General features: G+C 57.2%; 3 protein-coding genes across 5 annotated transcripts; 2 read left to right on the top strand and 1 right to left on the bottom strand.

The window, feature by feature from the left end:
• Nucleotides 1–787: 787 nt before the first annotated feature.
• ESAM (endothelial cell adhesion molecule) lies at nucleotides 788–8,493 on the top strand. The gene is made up of 7 exons (XM_024557451.3): nucleotides 788–1,016; nucleotides 4,332–4,525; nucleotides 5,536–5,737; nucleotides 5,941–6,096; nucleotides 7,528–7,650; nucleotides 7,917–8,043; nucleotides 8,253–8,493. Exons 1-7 carry the CDS (start codon nucleotides 947–949, stop codon nucleotides 8,491–8,493), a joined length of 1,113 nt encoding a protein of 370 aa, XP_024413219.1. The 5' UTR covers nucleotides 788–946.
• A 1,402-nt stretch (nucleotides 8,494–9,895) lies between these two features.
• On the top strand, nucleotides 9,896–14,761 carry VSIG2 (V-set and immunoglobulin domain containing 2). 3 transcript variants are annotated; one of them, XM_024557145.3, is made up of 7 exons: nucleotides 9,896–10,031; nucleotides 10,437–10,600; nucleotides 11,436–11,643; nucleotides 12,404–12,562; nucleotides 13,525–13,644; nucleotides 13,760–13,904; nucleotides 14,578–14,761. In XM_024557145.3, exons 1-7 carry the CDS (start codon nucleotides 9,971–9,973, stop codon nucleotides 14,708–14,710), a joined length of 990 nt encoding a protein of 329 aa, XP_024412913.2. In that variant the 5' UTR covers nucleotides 9,896–9,970; the 3' UTR covers nucleotides 14,711–14,761. The 3 variants fall into 3 exon arrangements, with proteins under 3 accessions (XP_024412913.2, XP_045048745.2, XP_045048744.2); XM_045192810.2 differs by having other exon boundaries at nucleotides 13,474–13,644; XM_045192809.2 differs by having other exon boundaries at nucleotides 13,471–13,644.
• Nucleotides 14,762–15,028: 267 nt separating this feature from the next.
• On the bottom strand, nucleotides 15,029–20,284 carry NRGN (neurogranin). Its single transcript, XM_024557511.3, has 4 exons — nucleotides 20,135–20,284; nucleotides 16,442–16,668; nucleotides 16,192–16,209; nucleotides 15,029–15,794 (listed from the first exon to the last, which is right to left on the bottom strand). Exons 1-2 carry the CDS (start codon nucleotides 20,147–20,149, stop codon nucleotides 16,447–16,449), a joined length of 237 nt encoding a protein of 78 aa, XP_024413279.1. The 5' UTR covers nucleotides 20,150–20,284; the 3' UTR covers nucleotides 15,029–15,794; nucleotides 16,192–16,209; nucleotides 16,442–16,446.
• Nucleotides 20,285–20,878: the final 594 nt, after the last annotated feature.

The raw sequence follows: 20,878 nt of genomic DNA, 5'->3' as shown, positions 1-20,878 counted from the left end.
CCAAGGACATGCTGTGAGCCCTCCCCTCGCCGTCCACAGGTGAAGACGGTCCCTGCGTCCACACGCACGCACGCAGCCAGGCCTCCTGCGGAGCAGCCCCCGGGTGCGGGAGCGACAGGGGGCGCGCTGCTCCGGCTTCCCACCCGCCACCCCTGGTGCTGTAGTTCCTCCAGGGTTAGGGCCTGGTTAGGGCCGTGGAGGCCGTAACCCATTCCCTGACCCGCTCCTCCGCGCGGCTCCTGCGGCCCAGCACCCCCTGTCTTCCCGCGCTTACCACCCCACAGCCCCCCCCCCCCCCCCCCCCGCTCATTCGGGCTGTTGAACCGGCCTTCTGGCGCTTAGCCTGCCTGTTGGTTGGTCTTCCCACACCGCGGAGCCCCGATGGCAAAACTCCGCCCCCCTCTTCTTCCTTCAGGAAGGCCGCCCAGGTAGGCTCGGAGCCGGTGAGTTGGGCCAGAGCCAGCCGTCTACGGTGTGGAGGGGTGGGTGGCCCCTGGGCGCCGGGGAACCCCCAAACCTCCAGTCCATCCTCCTACCCACCCCACGGAGGGAGAGGTTGCGGCTGTACTCTGACTGTCCGGACCCTCCTCTTTCCCTGCCCCAGGCTGTTGGAAGTGCACCCGGCTTACCCGACCCCATCCTGTGTGCTGACCAGGTCGTAGCCAGGACATCCCGGAGCACTAGGAGGGTCACCGTGCGCCCCGCCCAGGAGGACAGCGACCTCTCCGCCCCTTCGAATGCCCCGCCCCCGTCCCTGTCGGTCCCCACCCCGCCACCAGCTCTCAGAGGCACACACACACACACACACACAGATACTCTGGCTGCCCTCAGTGTCAGTGGCCCGGCTCCGGAGTCTGCTCCAGCTCCGGCTGTCGCGCGGTCTCGGTACCTGTCGGTCAGGGTGCACCAGACCCAGCGCCCCCAACCATCGGGGCCAGGGAAAGTCATGGTGTCCCTACGTGGGTCCTCTGCGACCAGTCTGCTGCAGGTTTTGTTCCTGGGGCTGAGTACCTTCGGTGAGTTAAACCCAGAACCAGGAGGGGACTTAAGGTGGGAGATGGGGGAACCCCGACCCTGAGGGAGCTGGTTTGGGGTCTGACGAGAAACTGGGTGGGATGGGATGCCACCTCTGACTCTTACCCTCCCTCCACACGCCCTCCCCTCCCCACCCAGGGCATCACTGCTGGTGCTGACTCTCCCCACTGTTTGGGGACAGCTCCCACTTCCCTTCGGGGTGTGTGGTGGGGGAGAGGGTAAGGGCATTGCCAGGGTAGGTCTCTGGGGTGAGTTCGGAACCATTCCTCACCCGCACTCTCTACCACCACCCAGCAGAGCCAGATGAGCTGAGCTTCTGGATGAGACACTGGCTAAAGAGCTTAAGGACTTAGCTCCAGCTCTCTCCTGCCCCCACCCCCCACACAGGCTGACACACAGGAGCCCCCCACCCCTGGAATTCCCTGGTCCCCAGTTTGACACCCGCACTTCATTCGCTTCAGTGCCCCAGCCCAGACCCGAACTCTGGCCCGCTCCTCCTGCTTCCTGTCCTGGGAATCAAGGGAGGTGCCCCAAAAGCACGACCGTGAGGTCATTTGGGATACAGGAAGTGGGGGAGGGCTTTGAATGCCTAGGGGAGCAGAATTCTGCCCCCCCCCCAGAGGTCCACTACCCTCCTTGGTTCCCCGAGCCAAAGGGACCTAGGAAACAGACAGCAGGGCCTCAGAGAGAGAGGGAGACCACCTCCGGGGATCGAGTGCTCGAGGCATGTTGAAAGCTTCCAGGAGTGTCCAGGAGCTCAAGGTGGCCAAACGGGAGAAAACGACCCAGCAGGGACTGAGCCTGTACCCCGGCTCCCTCCCAGACTTGCTGGCCATTCCTCTCCAGGGATCCCTGGGTTGGGGGTGGGGGGCGAAGGGTGGGTTAGGCGAGGGCAGCTTGAATTCATGTCTCTCAGTTGGAGGTCGGCAGGACAAGTAAGGCCAGGAACGATGTAGACTGAAATTCAGCACTGATGGGGACTAAGGTGGGGCCCATCTAACTCTCACCAGTGTCCCCTGTCACCTGGTCCCCACCGTAAGGATGTTGGGGCAGGAAGGATTAGGGACCCCAGACAAAGTGGGGCTCAAGGGCAGCTCACCAGTCACCAAAACCTGGACAGCTTCCTGCCCCTTTAGGCTTGGGGGGCCTGTGCCGGGGCACCCCAACTTCTCAGCACCTCCAGCTTCCACCTCTGTGTCTCCTTCCCTTCTGCATCCTGCCTCCAACTCCCCATCCCCCTTCCTGCTGGGGATCTCCAAAGGAAAGGTGAAAAATGCAAGTCAGCTGCCTGGGTATCTCCCGTCCCTCTCCTGCAGCCCTCCCCACCAGCCCTTATTAAACTCTGAGCTTCATTTTTCATAGTGACAGCCAGGGCTCCATGTCCCTACCTGGTGGCAGGGGGATTAGTGAGCTCCCCTAGCCATGCGGGAGTTAAGTGGCCCTGGGGACCGGGACTCCGGAGCTGGCACTGGCTCTGCCCACTTGGGCCTCTGCAAGGCCCTTGCACTGCGCTCCTTCACGGCCCAGCTCTGCTGCCCCTGGGGCGTGAGAAGCCCGAGGGGGGAGTTTCTCAGAGAAAGAGGGAGACTAAAAATAGTCGCCCTGGGGAGCAGGCCCATTTTCATTCTCCTTTGGCCCTGGCTCCGGAGAGTGGGCCGGAGGGTCCCTTTCTTGGGCTGCTCACATCTCCTTCGCCCAAACCCAACCACCCCCCGTTCTTTGGATGGCACTGTGGACCCTGGGATGGAAAAGGGAGCGAGAGGGGGGACTTCCGCTCCGGCGGACACCCAGGACAAGGCAAAAGCCTCAGGCCTCTTCAGCTCCTGATTTCTGATGGGGGTGGGTGGGGGTGAGACCGGGAGCATTTGTCCAAAAGTCTGTCCATTACTAACCATCTGAACGCCCCTGTTCCACTTTCGAAATGAAATGACTCAGGGGGGCCTGGGGGCAGCCGCTGAGGCACGTACTGTGGGTTTTCTGTAGGAACTCCCTGGCCTCCCAGCACTGCAGAAGGTGGGGGTGGGGGTGGGGGTCGTCCTGGGGACACCAGGTTCCTTGAGGCAGTGGTTTTTTCTGCCTCTAGAGCCTCCGGCCTGGGGCCCCCCAGCTCCCCCATCATTGTCTTCTTAGCTTATCTCTGGGCACAAGTTTCCTGCCTGGCCCTCAGGGACAGGCCAGGAAACGGGAGTGGGGGGGGGCGTGCTGCTTCGCAGGCTAAGGAATAGGTGTGAGGCTCTGTAAAGACGCTGGGCGGGAAGCTGTGGGGGTGGCGCATCCTGGCCTGAGGCCTTCAACGGGACTCCCAGAGGGCAGAAGGCCCGGACTGGCCTCTGTCCCTGCATTGGCCACCTGGTCACCAGGCAGAGGTGGCAGTGCAGAGTACCAGTGCCTAGGGTGGCTGGCATCTTCTGCCCCAGCGGGATAAGACCCCAGGGAAGCCCCCCCAGTGGCTTCGGATTCGGCTGCCCCATTGCCTCTCCAAAGGGCAAAAAGTGAGTGTTCCTGGACCCTCAGGTGCAACATTGATTCCATAGCCCCCCTTGAAACCAGCACCCCAGTCCACCTGGGCGCCTGACACACACAGCCACAACCTCCCACGCGATTGTTGAGGACCTTCCTTCGTGATTCCCTGTGACCGCCCAAATCACCTGGACCCCCAGAGGCCCCATGGGAACCTTCTGGGTTCCAACTGTCCTCTTTCCCAGGGAGAGCACCTGTCAGGGCTAAGGGGTGGGGGTGTGGGGAGTGTGGCCATCACTGGGCCGCTCCAGTCTCTGCTCCAGGGAATTGAGCAGAAGCCTTGGGTAACCGGCGGCCTCCCAACCCCTCCACCCCTCTGGTCGAGAATGCATCGATTCTGACCAGCCTCGTGGCTCCCCGCACCCTGGCTCCTGCCCCCCCCCCCCCCCCGCCCCGCGCCCCGGGGAAACTGGAGGAGCAAGTGGGCTACCCAGAATGTAGATCCAAAGTATTTAAACTGTCCCTTGTTGCCAGAAGTCTGCCCCCTCTTTTGGGGCTCTGAAATCTGCGCTTCCAGATACAAGTAAATGGCACATAAATGTGTCCCCCTCCCCACTGCAACCCCAAAGGCTGGGGTGTCAGAGAGTAAGTAAGTGCTGACGACATGGAAAGAAGGCACTAGGTCGTCTCCCGGTGGTGTTCAAGCCTTCAAGAGTGGGACCCTGAGGCCATCCTTCTTGTCCTTCACGTTGGCGGGACTTCAAGATCCTCGCTGCTACTCTGCCGCTGGTGAGCGGGTGTGCGCTCACGCCCCCTCCCCTCGCTCTCCTCCTCAGCACCCGATGCCTGCGCCCAGGTTGAGCTGCATGTGCCTGCGGGCCTCTCCGGTCTGGAAGCAGTGGAGGGAGAGGACGTGGTGCTCCCGGCATGGTACACCTTTAAGGGGGAGAGGTCTTCGGCCAAGGCCAAGCCATGGGAGGTGCTCACCTTGATGTGGTTCTTGGAACAGAAAGGGAAGGATAAGAAACAGGTGAGGGAGGAAAGCAGCTCAGCTTCAACGGGGGGCGGGGGCCCAGGGAACAGGTTCAAGTGGGGGAGTGGGGAGGTGTAATGGGGCAGGGAAACAACGAGGACAAGAAAAACTTCGGGAAAAGCAAGGTCCCCCTCACTAGTTTAATTTTGTTTGGATCTTGGAGTCATCCCAGAAGAATTCTCTTTTCCCCAACTTTCCCTAGAAATCTAGCACACAAAACGTGGGAAAGAGAGGAAGCATTTACCTTGCTAGGGTGGTGGGGAAGCGAGGACTGTGGGTGGAGGTGGAGAGACTCAGGGTGAGCATCACACAACGTTTTAAAGTTGGGTGTCAACCTGCTTCATATTCCCCATCAGTCACAGGCCCCTGCCTCTTGTACCCACCTTGAGAGGCAAGGGGCAGTCTCCCACAATCCCCCATCTGACCCCTTTCCTGACGTCCCACTGACAGTCACAGGTGGATGTACCCAGAGCCACAGACACAATTTTCAGAGCCCCTTACTTGCATGGCTCCCTCCAAAGCCCCAGAAAGTATCTTCGTGAGGTCTTTTGATGAATAAGGGGGTGTGTACGAAAGAAACTAAGATTGCGGGGGTTAGATCCCAGGTTCATAAGGCCTGAGCTTGCGTATGTTTGGTGTGGCAGGGGGCGTCTTCAAGATATAGAAGATGGAAGATCTCTTTAGATCTCGGATACACCCCTGCAATCTAATTTCCTTTCATATATAACTCCTATTTACCTCATCTCTCACCCATGTGGCCACCTCTCCGAACACCTCATGTGGGAGATGGGGAGAGAGTACATAGGGGATCGAGAACCGTTATGGTGGAGAGGACTGGGGGTGAGGGGGTGGCTAGGGAGACGGGGTGGGTGGGGAGCTCCCACAGGTTAGAGGAGAGGGGCGCAGGGGAGAGGCGTCTGAGGTCCGCAGTCTGGGGGCGGGGGAGGCGGAGCCTGTGGCACAGGGCAGGCACGTAATAATAATGGGAAGTGTCACGCCCATACCAGGTGCTGTCGCACATCAGTGGGGCCACCTCCAGTGAAGATGGAGTGTCCCTGGTGTACTCCATGCCCTCCCGGAACGTGTCCCTGCGACTGCGGGGCCTCCAGGAGAAAGACTCCGGGTCCTACTTCTGCTCCGTGACTGTGCAAGACCGTCAGGGCAACAACAGAAGCCACAGCAGCAAGACTCTAGAGCTGGACGTGTGGGGTGAGTGGGGAGCACACACTTCCCAATGGCCCCCCAGCTCTGGGAGAGCTCAGGCGGGGCCCTCTCCCAAAGGGCTGAGTGGCAAGGTTGGAGGAGGGGCAATGGGGTAACAATAGGGTGTGTGTGGAGAAGTTGGTGTATGTGTTGGGGGGGGTCTGTTGGTCTCTTGGGCATGAGTTTTTAACCCATCTCGTCTCCCCCAGTTCCTCCAGCTCCCCCATCCTGCCATCTCCTGGGTGTGCCCCGTGCGGGCACCAACGTGACCCTGAGCTGCCAGTCCCCAAGGAGTAAGCCTGCTGCCCTGTACCAGTGGGTGCGGCCACCCCCATCTTCCCAGGTGTTCTACGCACCAGCTTTAGGTAAGGGACTTGTGGGGACAAGTGAGACTGTGGCTGGGGCAGGGGAAAGAGGAGAGGTGCCAGAGGGCCTGGGGTGAAAAGGGAAGGCAGCGCTGAAAAGCACTGGGGAGCAGGAGGGGGGGTGGGGGAGAAGGAGGGCCCACCAGGTACAAGCCTGTGGTGGGAGCCTTCACGTGCTGGTCGCTCCGGTACCGAAGAGGCTGTAGAGCTAGGCACCTGCCTGCACTCACTCGCCAGCTCTGCTGCTCACTAGCTGTGTGACGTCCTCATTTTTGAAACGGTGTATCAGTAGCTGTGATCTGGAAACACACCAGCTATAAAAGTCATTTGGGGGCACTTGGAACTTTTTTTCAATTTTAATGAGATGTAACTGATGGAACATTTTTAGAAAAGTATTAATTATCAGGTATGGCAAAGGTGGCTATAGGGGGCAGTGTCCCTAATTTTGGGAGTTTTATGCTGAAGTATTTATTTTTAAACGTCTCAGGAAAAAAAAAAAAAGAAAGGAAAGGAAGTAAAGCAAAATGTTAGCAATTATTGAATCTAGGTGGTAGGATTTTCATTTTGTGCCTTACTTCTACTTTTCATTTGTCCAATTTATAGTAATTAAATTTGTTTTTACGTAGTGCTTCCCTCATAAGTTTGTTTTGAAACTTTTATAAGTTAGTGTATGTAAAGAACTTAGTCTTTGGCCCTGGCTGGCGTAGTTCAGTGGATTGAGTGCAGGCTGTGAATCAAAAGGTCGCAGGTTCGATTCCCAGTCAGGGCGCATGCCTGGGTTGCGGGGCCAGGTCCCCAGTGGGGGCCACATGAGAGGCAACCACACACTGATGTTTCTCTCTCTCTCTTTCTCCCTCTCTTCCCCTCTCTAGAAATAAATCAATAAAATCTTTTAAAAAAAAGAACTTAGTTTTTGGTGTGCCTTAAGCAGCCAATGAACTTGAACTGTTATGATTCTCATTTCATATAATTCTTTCAACACTATCCAGAAGGCCATATTACCCCATTTTAGAAATGAAGAAATTGGGACCCAGGGATAGCAACTAACTTGCTTAAAGTCACAAGGCCTATTTTGGACCCCAGGCCTCCTCATTCCTAGCTTAATATTCCTTCTCTCACAGCACTCTGCCATTTAGAAACAGAAATGAAACCCATGTTTTGGGTTTCCTGGGCATCTTTCTTCTCTAGCCTCCTTTCAGAGTCAGTTGGGGACACCGAGCTGTGGAGGTGGAGAAGGTCATTGAGCCGGCAGGTGTGCAGCCGGGAGCAGAGCCCAGTGGGCCCACCGCCATGCCTCTCCCTCCGCCAGGGCACAGACAGCGGGGCTTCCCAGAGAGTCCAAGGGGATGGATGTTACAGAGGAGGGGCGGGGGTTTCTTTTGTCCAATGGGAAATAGGATCCCTGGCCTGATGGCCAAATTGTGTCCACAGATACTGTCCATGGGTCTTTAAGACTCAAAAACCTTTCCACATCTGCATCTGGAGTCTACACCTGCAGGGCCTACAACAGTGTGGGCAGTGCCCAGTGCAATGTGACCCTGGACGTAATCACAGGTCAGTGAGGGGTAAGTGGGGTTACAGAGAAGACTGGTCAGGGGCCAGGGCGGGGTTGCAAGCGTGGGGAGGTGGCCTGTCTACTGAGATGAGGAACTCGTCCTGGTCAAAGGATTGTACAAATGTGTGATCAGTGACCATTTCCTGCGTGGCCGTCACCTCTTCTTAACAGAAGAGAGAACGTGTAGACGGTGGCAGAGGGGTGGTTGGACTGGAGATGGGTGGGGAGCAGCTGGATGCCCCCTCTGACAGCGAGGTCTGTGCAGGGCCCGGGGCCGCGGTGGTCGCTGGAGCGGTGGTAGGCGCCCTGGTTGGCCTGGGGCTGCTGGCTGCACTGGTCCTCTTGTACCAACGCCAAGGGAAGGCCCTGGAGGAGCCGGCCAATGACATCAAGTAAGTGCCCGGTCCCTTCCCAGGGGGACTGTCCCAGCTCCCCTTACAGAGCTGGGAGTGCAGACAGCTCGCATCTAAAGGGAGGGTGGGCATCGTCCTGCGGGTGGCCTTTAAGGGAGAGGAGACAGGAGTCGGGGAGGGAGGTGGGGACAGGGCGAGCAGAAGCCCTCGTTGCGCACTTCTGACCGCGCTGCTTCTTTGATGACTAGGGAGGACGCCGTTGCCCCTCGGACCCTACCCTGGCCCAAGGGCTCAGACACCATCTCCAAGAATGGGACCCTTTCCTCTGTCACCTCATCGCCGGCCCTCAGACCACCCCAAGGCCCTCGCAGGCCAGCTGCAGTGACCCCCACGCCCAGCCCTGGTAGGGTCCCTACCTTTGTCCTGAGCCGCAAGGTTGCGGTCCCCGTGATGGTGCCCGCCCAGAACCAGGCTGGGTCTCTAGTGTGATGGCTGAGCCGTGTGCTGGCAGAACCTTCACGCTTCTCCCTTCCTATAGGAATCCCTCTGGGGATCGCCCTGGCGTGAGTCCTGAGTCTCAGAGGGTGGCCACCTTCTAGATGGCCAGTCCTCTGCCCCCACCTTTCTTTACTCTGGAAAAACTGGGTCACAGTTAAGACTCAAACTTCCGGGAGGTCGGAGGAGAAGAGGAAATGCACCTGGGATTAGGAAGAGCCTAAACTCCCTCCCGGGGCCTCCCTAACTCTGCAGAGGAACGCTGCTGAGATTGGCTGCCCCGCCCCCAGGGCCCCGGAGGTGCTGCCAATCAATGAGTCCTCTGCCCCTCCATCTGGACCTCACCCGTCTAACACCCTCCTCCCGATCCAGCTCCCCATACTCGAGTAACCTGTCCTGCTGACTGGGTTAGGTTTTGTTGGGGCAGGGGGTAAGGAAGATACTTGTTAAACTAACTTGAAATGCGTGTTTTGAAACGTGTGTTTTTGTTTTTATTTTACAAATTTCAATAAAGATACATTGTGTTTGTATGGAAAGTGAGAGTCACCTTTTCAAAGTTGGAATTCCTAGGAGAAATTGAGGGTGATGCAGAGAGGACCCTTACCCAGGCCACGTCCCCAGGATGGCTTCTCCACACAGCGTCCCCCCCACCCTCACCCTACTAGCTCAGGATAGCTCTTTTAGAGCCTTTAAAGGGGTCATTGCTGGCAGATGGCCTGGGAGAGGCCCAGAGAGCTGGAGGCTGGAAGACGGAACAACTCCCAGTAGCGACGGAATGAAATTGGTGCGCTTTCCGCCAGAGCCTGGGCGCTCAGAGCTCGGGGGTGTGCGCACTTGATCTCCGCTTCCCCTCTAAGGGCGGAGAAGGGGACCCTGACCCGGGCTCCCCTCTTCCAGACAAACACACCTCCTCCAAGTCTCGGCCTTTCTGCCCGGAAAAAGGAGTGACTATGGGAGTCGGGAGGCGGCTGTAGTTTCCATGGCGACTCCCACCGCAGCCAGTGGTGATCAAAGTCCTAGAGATGGGATCTCAGAGAGAACGGGAGAGGTTTGGAAGGAACCAGAATCTCTGAAGGGGTCAGAAAGGGTCTTCGGTGTTAGGACCCAACGTGGTGATGTCACTTGGCAGCTCACAGGTTGTCAGACCCCCGACCTCTGCCTCCAGGGCTGTCTTTGTCCTACAGAGCCGCAGTTCGGGCCCCTTCCCTTCAGGTGCCCAGTCCCTGCCCTGTCCTTTCCCCGGGGCCTGACAGCTGCAGGAATCGCGGGGAGGATTAGGGCTAAAATGGTTCCAGAACTGGGCCTGGAGAAGGGAAAGGCGTTTCCTCACTCGAGGGCACGGGCCTCTCCCCTCGTTTGCTCTGAGACAGCCAGCCAGTCCCAACCCCTACCCAGCCCAGGAGGCTGCCCTGAGGGCTCCGCCTTCCCTTCCTGGACCCGGACACCAGACCAAAGACGGGAGGACTCGGCCATGGCCCGGCTCCCGGGCCCTGTGCTGTGCGGGGCGCTGCTGGGCTTGGTCTGCCTGACCGGTGAGGAGGGGGCCGGGGCCGCGGTGGGGGGCTGCTCCAGGGCGCGGAGGGGGCGTCCTGGGCCGGTAGGGCCTGGAAAGGGCGTGCGAGCCCGCCGGCGAGTTGGGCCTCTCCGGAAGGGCTGGACCAGCGCAGGACCATTCTTTTCCTCTCTCCGACAAACACACCCTCATACCTGACCAGTCTCGTCCTTTTACTCACGAAACTCGGCCCAGAGGTGTGCTCCTTCCCCCTGGAACTTCAGGTTTTGGAGAATGGAGGGTTGGGGGTGGGGAGCCCTTAGCCTCTCTGCGGAAGATGGGTAGGCCGTGCTCCACACCCTCGGGGGTTTGGAGCCCGGACCCCGACCCCACTCCCCTCGGCCCCTGCCCGGCCGTCTGAGCGCCCCTTCCTGTGCGCCCCCAGCCTCCGGCCTGGCGGTGGAGGTGCATGTGCCCGCGGAGCCCCTGAGCGCGCCGGTGGGCAAGACTGCCGAGCTGACCTGCCGCTACAGCACGTCAGTGACAGACAGCTTCGCCCTGGAGTGGAGCTTTGCGCAGCCTGGGAAGCCCATCTCTGCGTCCCTTCCCGTGAGCGAGAGTGGGGGCCTCTGGCCTGTGGCCGGTAGACTCGGAGAGGCAGGAATGGGCGGGGGGCACTCGGAATGAGGGCAGGGGAGGTGTGCTGGGAGGTCAGCATGCTTGGATGGAAAAAATAAGTGGACTTGCCCTGGCCAGTGTGGCTCATTCGGTTATAGCGTGGTCCCCAGCCCCAGAACGTCACCGGTTGGATTCCCGTCAGGGCACATACCTAGGTCGTAGGTTCGATCCTGGGTCAGGGTGTGTACAGGAGGCAGCTCATCGGTATTTCTCTCTTACATCTCTCTCTCTCTCTCTCTCTCTCTCTCTCTCTCTCTCTCTCTCTCTCTCTCTCAATCTCTCTCTCTCTCCCCCCTCCCCTTCCCCTCTCTCTAAAAATCAATGAACATGTCCTCAAATGAGAATTGAAAACAAAACAAAGTGAACTCTTTCCAGACCTTCTGAGGGCCGCAGCTGCGTAATCCCGGATCGCACACACGGCAGAGCTCCCATACACAACTTCCCTGTTAGTGCGGCCCCAGCTTCAGCGAATGAACACTGCTAATTGGCGCTCAGCTGTTGTGATTGAAAGCATAATAAAATGCAGCCCCTTCCAGAAATATCTGTATGACCCCCAAACTGAGAGCCGTGCATAGCTGAAAGCAATGGATATATAGTTCACTTAGCCCGTGGGAAGGGCTGGCATTGGGGGAGGTGGACCTTCATGGTTCTGGTTGCAGAGTATCAGATCCCCGGGCTGCTGTAAGGGAGGGGCCTGGTGAGAAAGGACTATAGAGCTGATGCCAGGCAGGGAGGGAGCGTGTGTGAGTCTTCTGCGTCTCCCTAGATCCTGTACTTCACCAATGGACACCTGTATCAAACCGGCTCTAAGGCAACGCGGGCCAGCCTGCTTCAGAACCCCCCCACAGGAGGAGTGGCCACCCTGAAACTGACTGATGTGCGCCCCTCAGATACTGGAACCTACTTCTGCCAGGTTAAAAACCCGCCAGATTTCTACACCAATGGGATTGGGTTGATCAACCTCACCGTGCTGGGTAAGGCAGGCTGGGGGCCCACGCACCCTGAATTCCAGCCCAAGCACACAGCTGCACTGGGGACCCCAAGGGAAAGTACATCCTCCCTAAAGCCTTCTAACCCAGCCAGTCAGTCATAGGCCTGCTCCACCCTCCACAGAGCACCCCTCCCCCTCCCGCAGGCCCCAGTAACAAAGGCCCCACAGACAGGGCCTGAGTCATGCCCCCCACAGCTCCATCTCTGGGGAGACTTCCCACCTGTACCTCAGATTCCGTCCCTCCCCAGGCCAGTGGCAGAGAAGGGGGACAATTATTCTAGGAACAAGGGCCCCTGCCACACTAAGCACCAATTTTGTGTTCAGAGCTTCCATCTCAGCCCAAACCAGAGCCTGCTTGGGGAGGAGCAAACAGAAGAAGAAACTATTAAAGAGGCTGGGGATGTTTAGGTGGAAAGAAAAGACTTGGGAGGTGTTGGATGGCAGCTGTATTCAGAAATCCGACCGGCTGTCCTGTGGGGGACGAAGTTTTCACTTCTCCTGTGGACCTAGAGGGCAGGAATTGGGGCCAATAGGTGGATATTGTATTAACACGGATTTGGGCTCAATGTGAGAAGCTTGTTCTAGCAGTCCGAATTTCCAATGGTGCACACCATTTCCTGGAGATGCGGTGGAAGGTGGACCAAAGTGGACCACTGTTTGGTAGGGGTATTGACGCGGGAAATCTAGCACTTAATGGGGGCAGGGTTGCAAGATCAGGGAGGTTCTTCTGTGGCCTTTTGCAGTGCCGCCCAGCAGCCCCTCGTGCAGTCAGACTGGTCAGAGATCTGTGGGGGGCTCTGCTACACTGAGGTGCAGCTCTTCCGAAGGAGCCCCCAGGCCAGTGTACAACTGGGTCCGCCTCGGATCTTCTCCTACACCTTCTCCTGGCAGCATGGTACAAGGTAAGAGCCAGGACATCAGGGAAGGGGGTCTCAGGACCTGGGCCAATCAGGTTTCTCAACCCCACACACCCATGCCTGCAGGTGGGAGACAAACGCTATACCATCTCCCTGCATCTTTCTTGGTTCCTGTATCGGTCCCTCCTGCCTGTCTCCCAGCATGGTCCGTGACTGCATGATCCTGGAAGCATTTCTCAAGCTAAATGCGCTCTCATTATCCTGGGAGAGAGAGGAAGGCAGGGGCATTCTGTGATTCCTGTTTGTCTGTTTCGGGGTGTGGGGGGGTTCTTTTAGATTGCTTAGGGTCATGAATCATTTCCAAACTTCCTAGAAGGGAAACTGAGGCAGAGTAGCATGGACTGTCTTGGATCACTTAGCCATTTCTCTGGAGGAACCATACACCTGGATGAAAGCCTTGGCTTCACAGCCTGCTCATGCTGGCCCCAGCCCCCATCTCTCCTCCCAGCCCCAGCCCCAGCCCCAGCCCCAGCCAAGCCTTTAGCAATCCAGAGAGCCCCCAGGTCACTTGCTGCATGTTCTCTGCCTTCTAAAGGGAAGGTAAGCAGCTTAGAAAAGCACTTGGTCAGCTTATAACTATCCCAGAGGATAGTTTCTAGTGATGAAGGTCTTTCCCGCTGACCAGGAACCTGCCATCAGCCTGTAAGCACCGCATCCCAATTTCCATGGCCAGTCTCCAAACCCTTCATGTATGTGCATCCTCCCCTCCCCCCAAAAGGCAGCTGTGTGCGGTGGAAAGAGCACAGTTTCGCAGTCGCTTTGGCACTTCCTCTCTGGGTCACCCCAGACAATTACTTTCCTTCTCTGAGCCAGTGTTCCCACTAATAAAACGAGGTCAGTCCCTTCCGGACAGGATGGTTATAGCGATGAAATGCACCATGCTTTCGTCATAGCAGGCGCTCGCTGTGGGCGGAATGAGTGCAGGAACCTTCCTCTCTACCCTCCAGATGAGGTGTCTGGTCAGCTCATTCTCAGCAACCTCTCCCGGGCTTCCTCGGGCACCTACCGCTGTGTGGCCACCAACCAGATGGGCAGCGCAGCCTGTGAACTGAGCTTCTCTGTGACCGGTAGGTATGCAGGGCACTGGCCAGGCTGGCAGGCCTGGATGGCACAGGCTGCATGGAATTGTCTGAGGAGGGGCCCAGGAGAGTCTGCAGCTCTGAGGATTCTGTGTATCCCTAGACCCTTCCCAAGGCCGAGTGGCCGGGGCCGTGATCGGGGTGCTCCTGGGTGTGCTGTTCCTGTCCATTGCTGTGTTCTGCCTCATAAGATTCCAGAAAGAGAGGAGGAAGAGGCCTAAGGAGACATACAGGGGTAGTGACCTCCGGTGAGCTGAAGGGTAGGGGGGTAGTGCGGAGAGGGAGGAAGGGGCTTGGTTGATGTCAGCCCTCAAACGCTGACACCTTTGGGGTGTTTGAGGGTAAGGGGTACCACTCAGCCCTGGGATTTGGTGGTGGGGATGGCAGTGTAGCCCGTGTACCGAGTGTGTGAGCAAAGTGTATAGGTGGCAGGGTTGGCTCATAAGCTGCCACCACACTCCTCATGTTTAAAAGAACTGTTATTTTTCAGTTTTAAAGATCTTTTCATATATATCAACAGGATGTGGATGCCAGGAATTAGATTTTCCCTGACCACTTAGCTGAGGGTAATTCTGTGTGGGGCAGCATGGAGAGGAGATAAAAGCTGCCTGTCACCTGCCCCGAGGTCAACTGTGGGGTCCAAAATGGGGACCAGAGCAGTATTTCTCCAAGTGTGGTCCTCCTGTTTACCTGGACAGAAATTACCAGGAGCTGGTTAACAGATTCAGATTCTGGTCACTTCCTCCCCCTCCAGAAATAGAAGCTGTGGGGTGTGTGTGTGGGTTGGGGGTGGTAGGTCCTGGAATCTTCAACCACAGTCCCACCGGTCCCACTGGTAGGGTAAAGTAAGTGTGACAGTCCCTGGTTTGGGGGGGAGGGCTGTCCTCTAGTCTTCACTAAGAATGTGTTTATACCTATCAGAGAGGATGCCATCGCTCCTGGGATTTCTGAACAAACTTCTGTGAGGGCGGATTCTAGCAGTGGGCTCCTGCAGAAGCCCCTCTCGGCCAGCACTATGAACACCACTAAGTCCAAGCTCCCCATGGCTGTCTGACTGACCTCCCCTCGCTGAGGGGGGGGTACCGACAATTAAAGCCTCTGAGTACCATGCTATCTCCCTCTTCTTTCTGCTGATACAGCAACCCCTCCCCCCCAGCCGACTCAAGGAATGGGCGTCAAGTCCCAGATGTGATGGTTGCTGTAGGCGGGAAGTTCGGTTGGCTTCAAAGGGTAGGCTTTGACCGAGGTCCCTCACCCCTTTCTTCCTCTCACCTCCAATTTTTGGTTTGGTCCAAGGAGACTTGTGCAAGTTTTGAGCAGTGGCCGTGTGCACCCAAGCACCCTACCCTCTGGCACCCTTGGAATACTTGGACATTCCTGTTTATTGTTCACATTCCAACCCAGCACCGTCACATGCACACACACAGAGATAACCTTCTGGCTGCAGCCCCGGGAGCCCGTTGGGGGCGGGGCCAGCAGGGCAGGGGCGGGGCCACAACAGATTCCTCCCACCGAGCCACCCCGGTGCTCGGGCGCCCATGAAAGCAAAAGAGAGCTGGTGAAACGGTGGCTCTTGGGGTACGCAGGGTGAGGGGAGGACCGATTTACAGGCAGGCTTGGGGTAGGGTGTGAAAGAGGGACTTCCCTTCCCATCAGAGCAAGGGGTATCCGACACCATAAAAACTCTCTTCCCCTCCCGCCTCGCCCCAGATCCAAAGTGCTGGAGCTGGGCGACAGCGAGAATGGCACAGAGACAAAAGGCGTCCCCATTAGCTGCGCACTGAACGAAAGGACTTTTTTAAAGTTGGCGTCCTGGGACAACGCAGAGGGTAGGGCGCCCTCTGCGGTGCACCTAGGGGAGCGCATGGAGGCTGCGGAGGCAAAGCTGCATGCTGCTGCGGGGAGACGGGGGCGAGAAGCAAAGAAAGACGATTCGGGGCTGGGGTGGGGAAGAAGGGAGAACCAAATGAACGGGCACGGATTTAGCGACTTCTGGATGGAGCCTGCCTGGGGCAGGGTCTCTGGGGACGGAGGGAGGCTCCTGAAGCGGGCTGGTTGGTGGGAAGGAGAGGGTCACAAACACTGCAGGGAAGTCTCGTCACTGCGAAGGGGACACGGCATCCATCTCTCTTCGGGAACTGCGGACAGAGAAGGTCTAAGCACCTGCCCTCTCTGGTACTTCCCTCCCCTACCCCCTTCCTAGACGCGGACACTAAGGCAGGAGCGCCAGGCAGCCTCAGGCACCCTGGACCCCACCGCCCACCCCGAACCACTGAGCTGAACCGAGCCGTGGTCGGTAGGTGTGCGTGTGTGTGACACAGGGCGCTATAGCCCCCGGTCATGCTCATGTGGCCAACTGGGGTGACTGCATCTGTGCTGGTCCAGGTGTGTCCCCCCTGTGGCAGCCTCGGGCGTCTTGCTGTATCAGACACCTTGCAGTAGCAGGGTGCATTTTCCCCGGAAAGGGTGCGGACTGGGTCCTTTGCTCCCTCCCACTCAGGGTACCCAACCCGCCACCTCGAGGTCATATCTTACCTTCGAAAATGCTCAGTTCTTCGGTCCAGGGGAAAGGGACAGCAGGGAGGGTGGAGAGAGAAGGAGGTGAGCTCTCGGATCCTCTGTGCCCTAAGCTCTCCCCCCACCTCCTGTCTCGGGTTTCCAGTCCCCCACCCTTCCCTTCCCAACCCCCTTCTCCTCCCTCAACCCACCTTCTACCTTCCTTGCTCCTTTGCACGAGGAGCGGGCACTCTAGGCGGGTCCCAGGGCTGGAAAAGGACCCGCTCACCTGGCTTAGTCTCCGCTGGGGCCGCTGCCCGAGCCTCCTCGGGCGCCCCCAGCTCCGCCAGGCCCTCCGTGGCCTGGGCCCTTCCGGCTGCTCTCTCTGCTCTTGATCTTCTTCCGTGCCATGTGGCCCCTGAAACTCGCCTGGATTTTGGCAGCGGCAGCGTTGGCACCGGGATCATCCAGCGGGATGTCTAGAATGTCCTCATCCGGCTTGGAGCAGGCGCTCTCCTGGGGGCGGGGCAGGGGGTACTTGTGCGGTGACTGGGCTGACTGGAGAGACTCAGAGAGGGTTGGATAGGAGTAGAGCCTGGGGGGTTGACGAGGGCAGGATGGGAAGTGCAGAGAAAGCAGGGAGAAGAGCTAAAGCCGGCTGGTGGGCTGGTGGGTTGGTGGGGTGTGTGTGTGTGTGTGTGTGTGTGTCCCTCCTGGGCAGCTGGCAGGGCAAAAGGAAGGTTCCAGTTCAGGGGGACACAGTTGTGATCCCCACTCAGGAAAGAGAAGGGCACAGTGGAATGGGATCCAAGACAGCCAGGTAGCCCTGAGTGAGCCAAGGGCCCATGGCCATCAATGGGGGGGGGGGCACTGTAGAGCTGCCTGGAGGGCGGGAGCTGGAAGAGCAAAGTGAACTACTGCAGGCACTGCTGGAGGTGGCTGCCTCTCCCCCATCCTCCCAGGTGCCTCCAGCTCCAAAGGGCCCCTTCTGACATCAGGATAATCATATCTACCTCTGTGGGTTGTGGGGAAGAATAAACAACATAATGCGCATCAAGTTTCTGGCCCAATCTAGTTGTTCAATAGATGGCACATACTCTTTCAAATAATGAGTTGATGGGACATACTTGTTTCTGTAGGCCAAACGTGGTCATTAAAAAAAACCCAATTTTATATGGTTCAACCTAAAACTAATCAGACCCTCCCTCATGCCCCAAGTTCCCGTGTCTCCCACAGCCTGCCCCAGCTGGGAGTAGAAAGGGTCAGGGAACTGACTGGCGGCCCTGATTTTGGAGGCAAGGCCCTGGTACCCAGAGGGCCTCACCCGTGGGCCCACGCGTGCTCACAGCGTTAATATGGGCTGGGATATGGATGGCTACAATGCAGTCAGAAGGGCGTTTCTCTTTTGGTCTGACCCTCTGGCTACTAGGACTTTGCCCTCATTTTGGGGGCCTGAGGACTTCCACTGCTTTCACTGTGTTTTGCTCCCTGGGCGTGAGATGCTCCAGGTCATTCAGCTCTCTTCATTCCCCATCCAGTTCACAGAAATGGGATGGGTATCGGCGCCCCGACCAGCTTCTGCCCCAGGAGCACAGATTGAAGCCCCCAGAGGTCTAAGCACAGGTTTACAAATGCTTGCCCTCATCATGTTTCCGAAGGATACATCACCATTAAATGCTGTCTTCATTTCCTAGATTTCAGAGTTCTTCAGTGTGTGCCTATAACTGAGTTAAAAGGAGTTATGGAGAGGCCAGCGGGGTCGGGGAGGGCCTGCCACACTTTTTATCTTTCCCTGGTCTGGTGTTCTCTCCCCGGTATCTTATTCCTCACCTAGAAACCAAAGTAATGCTTTTTCAGTTCTTTGACTCTCAGAGCCCGAGCCTTTCTTGGGATATTCTCAGGGAACTGTGAAGCTTCTCCTCAGAAGAGGACAATGACCAAAGAAACCAGTCCCAGCCCACCTCTCCTCAGCTGGCAGCTATGAGGTCCAGCTGAGGAAGGGATTTCTTCCCCCAGCAACTCTAAGACAGACCCGCTGTCACCGCCCATCCCAGCTAGAACAACTGGGATGGTTGTGTATTTGCTTCTTCAGTACTGTTTGGTGGGCAGCTTCTCCTTTGCTTTTAGGGGACACTCACTGCAAATGTGCCCACCAACCACTCAGTCTGGCTTTCTGGGCACTCAAGAGCGTGGCCAGGGCAGACCAGGGCCTCCAGGTAGGGACCCAAAATTCTACCCTAATTACTCCCACAGGGACCATCTGAGACAAATTATATTCCTTCCCTGGCCTCTTGGATTCTTTGCTCTCTCACCTCTTTCCACTCACCATGCCACCTGCTTGCCTGCTTTCCGTTTCCCATAATTCTTATCACCTCAACAATGTTGCCTACCCTCCCCCTCGAGTATGCAGAACCTTCCATCCATGTATTTTCTCTACTTTATAAAATACTGCCAGGGCTAAGGAGCTCTTCCTCAGGGGAACCCAAGAAGCTCCACTTAAGAGCCCCTTCCTCCTTCCACAACCAAAAATTGCTTCCTGGAGAATAACAAGCAGAGGAAAAGACTGGAATGAGATACGTTTTCAAGGGAGTGGGACTGTGGATGATTGACATGTTTCTTTTTTATGCTTATCTTTAGTTTTTACATTTTCTATTATTAGCCTATTACCTTTATAATGAGGAAAAATAGTAAATATTGAAAGGGAAGGTAAAGTATTTCAATCAGACAAGAAGGCTATGTTTAAATCCTGCCTCCACACTTAGAAGATGTGCCTCCTGAAACAAGTCCTTTAATCTCTCTGCACCTCAGTTTGCACATCTGTAAAATGGTGAGAATAATATCTGCCTCACAGGGCTACTGCGATGATTAAATACAAAGAGTTAGGCCCATGGTAGCACTCACAAGCTGACAACTGGTATTGATACTAATCTGAGCTCAAATCATAAAAGCAGCCACAGCGACTTGGTCCTAAGTTCTTTCTGCCTATTGGTACCCAGTAATACGGAAGTCTCCTGTCCTATAATCCGAGCTATCCTTCCCTCCCAAACCTCACTTTTTTGTTTTCTTTCTCAAGGGTGGGGAGCCAGCAAAGTCATAAGCTCCGTATCACTAGCTGGGTTGACCGGATGTCTGAGAATGCAGGGTCTTTGCAGCAGTCCGTCTCCAGGTGTAGGGGCTAAAAATCAATCATCACAACATTGTAAAAAATGAATTGTATGCAGGTAGGAACACTGTACTCGTCTAGCGAGCCAGACGCTTTCATACCAGTCTTCTTAACAGCAACCTAGTTTGATGTTAGGCACTTGCGCATCCAGGTCTCCGTGGGCGCTGATAAATTGCAGACACTTCCTTCCCTCGCCAGCAGGGCTCTCTTGCGGTCACCCAGTCCCCTCTGGGGCTAGAAGGCGTTGGGGGCCGGGCCAACCCCTTCCCCGAGCCACACCAACTAGGCTCTGTGCTGTCCATCATCACTACTAAGCTAACCAATATAAACGGACTATCCTACACTGCGCCAAACAGGGCTCCAGGGTCCGCGCTGACCGATGGCGGCTGGCCGCGGCAGTGGGATGGGGAATGGGGCGGGGGCTGCAAGCCAGGTGAAAGGAGTCGGAAGGGAGTCGCAGGATCACTGGGCGATGGTTTCCAGCGTCTCTCTAGGGGGAAGTTGCTCCTTTCGTCTAACCTGCAGCTTCCCTGTTGTACAGCCCTGCCTAGTTCCCAGTCCAGCCCAGACCGTCTCGAGGAGGGGCGCCCAGACGCCCCCGCGAATAGGGAGCATTTTCCCAGGGCTTCCAAGTCAGGCCGGGTGCCTGCCACTACCCAACACCCACCACCCAACACCCACTACCATGTCTCAGCAGGCACACCTATTGCTCCTAGGTCTTTGCACCCACTTCCCTCTCTCCCTCACCCTCCAAGGGGTTCTGAAGAGCCCTTGCCCCAGACCAAGCAAGGTGCCAGTCCCCCAGGCCCTCTAACTTACGGTGCAGCAGTCCATACTGGTGTTGGGGGTCCTCTGCTGGGCGGAGCTGGTGCAGGGCGGGGGTGGGTCCGTGTGGTGTGGGGTGGAAAGTGGGGGGCCGAGCAGTGCGTGCCGACCTGCTCCGAACCCTCAGCAGTGCTCTCTGGTCGCTCTCCCGCGCTCCGCTCCGCTTGCGAATGTAACCTGAGCCCTGCAGTCTAGAAGCCAATCAGGAGCCGCTTCGGGCAGGGTGGGCGGGGAAACTGAGGGGTGACCACGCCCCCTCCAGCTCCTGCTCCCACCCGAGCCCCTCCTCCCACACATTTCCATCCACCCCTCCCACACACGCATCCTCCCCAAACCCAACCCCTTGTTGCTGAGGCGGCAGACTGCCAGGCAGATGGAGGCCCCTGACATCCCGGGCACAAACACACTCACATCTGGGCACAATACCCACCCACTCACATAGAAAACCGCTCGCCCTTCACCACCCCCCCCACCCCATCCCACCCCCTCGCTTCCACAACCCAACCAGAGTCCCAAATAGGGCTCCCTCTGGCTTCCCTCCACCTTTGGTCCTCAAAGAAAAGCCCCAAAGACACCCGATTAAAAACTCTCATCAACACTCCTCTCAGAATAAAGAATGCTGTTGGTACACAATCGGGTGGTGGGCGCAGAAAACACAAATGCTCACAAGCCCACGTGTCCGTATATGATTCTCCCAGGCCCACTAAACGTGCACTTCAGCACGCAGCCACTACAGAC

Source organism: Desmodus rotundus, chromosome 7, assembly GCF_022682495.2.
Source record: "Desmodus rotundus isolate HL8 chromosome 7, HLdesRot8A.1, whole genome shotgun sequence".
NCBI lineage: Eukaryota > Metazoa > Chordata > Mammalia > Chiroptera > Phyllostomidae > Desmodus > Desmodus rotundus.
This window is presented reverse-complemented; position numbering and strand designations above follow the sequence as displayed.

Coding starts and splice junctions, on each gene's coding strand:
- VSIG2 (XM_045192809.2), top strand. CDS start 9,971: ATGGCCCGGCTCCCGGGCCCTGTGCTGTGCGGGGCGCTGCTGGGCTTG. Junction 11,644..12,403: donor GATCAACCTCACCGTGCTGG/GTAAGGCAGGCT, acceptor GGCCTTTTGCAG/TGCCGCCCAGCAGCCCCTCG. Junction 13,645..13,759: donor ACTGAGCTTCTCTGTGACCG/GTAGGTATGCAG, acceptor GTGTATCCCTAG/ACCCTTCCCAAGGCCGAGTG.
- ESAM (XM_024557451.3), top strand. CDS start 947: ATGGTGTCCCTACGTGGGTCCTCTGCGACCAGTCTGCTGCAGGTTTTG. Junction 1,017..4,331: donor CCTGGGGCTGAGTACCTTCG/GTGAGTTAAACC, acceptor TCTCCTCCTCAG/CACCCGATGCCTGCGCCCAG. Junction 5,738..5,940: donor TCTAGAGCTGGACGTGTGGG/GTGAGTGGGGAG, acceptor CGTCTCCCCCAG/TTCCTCCAGCTCCCCCATCC.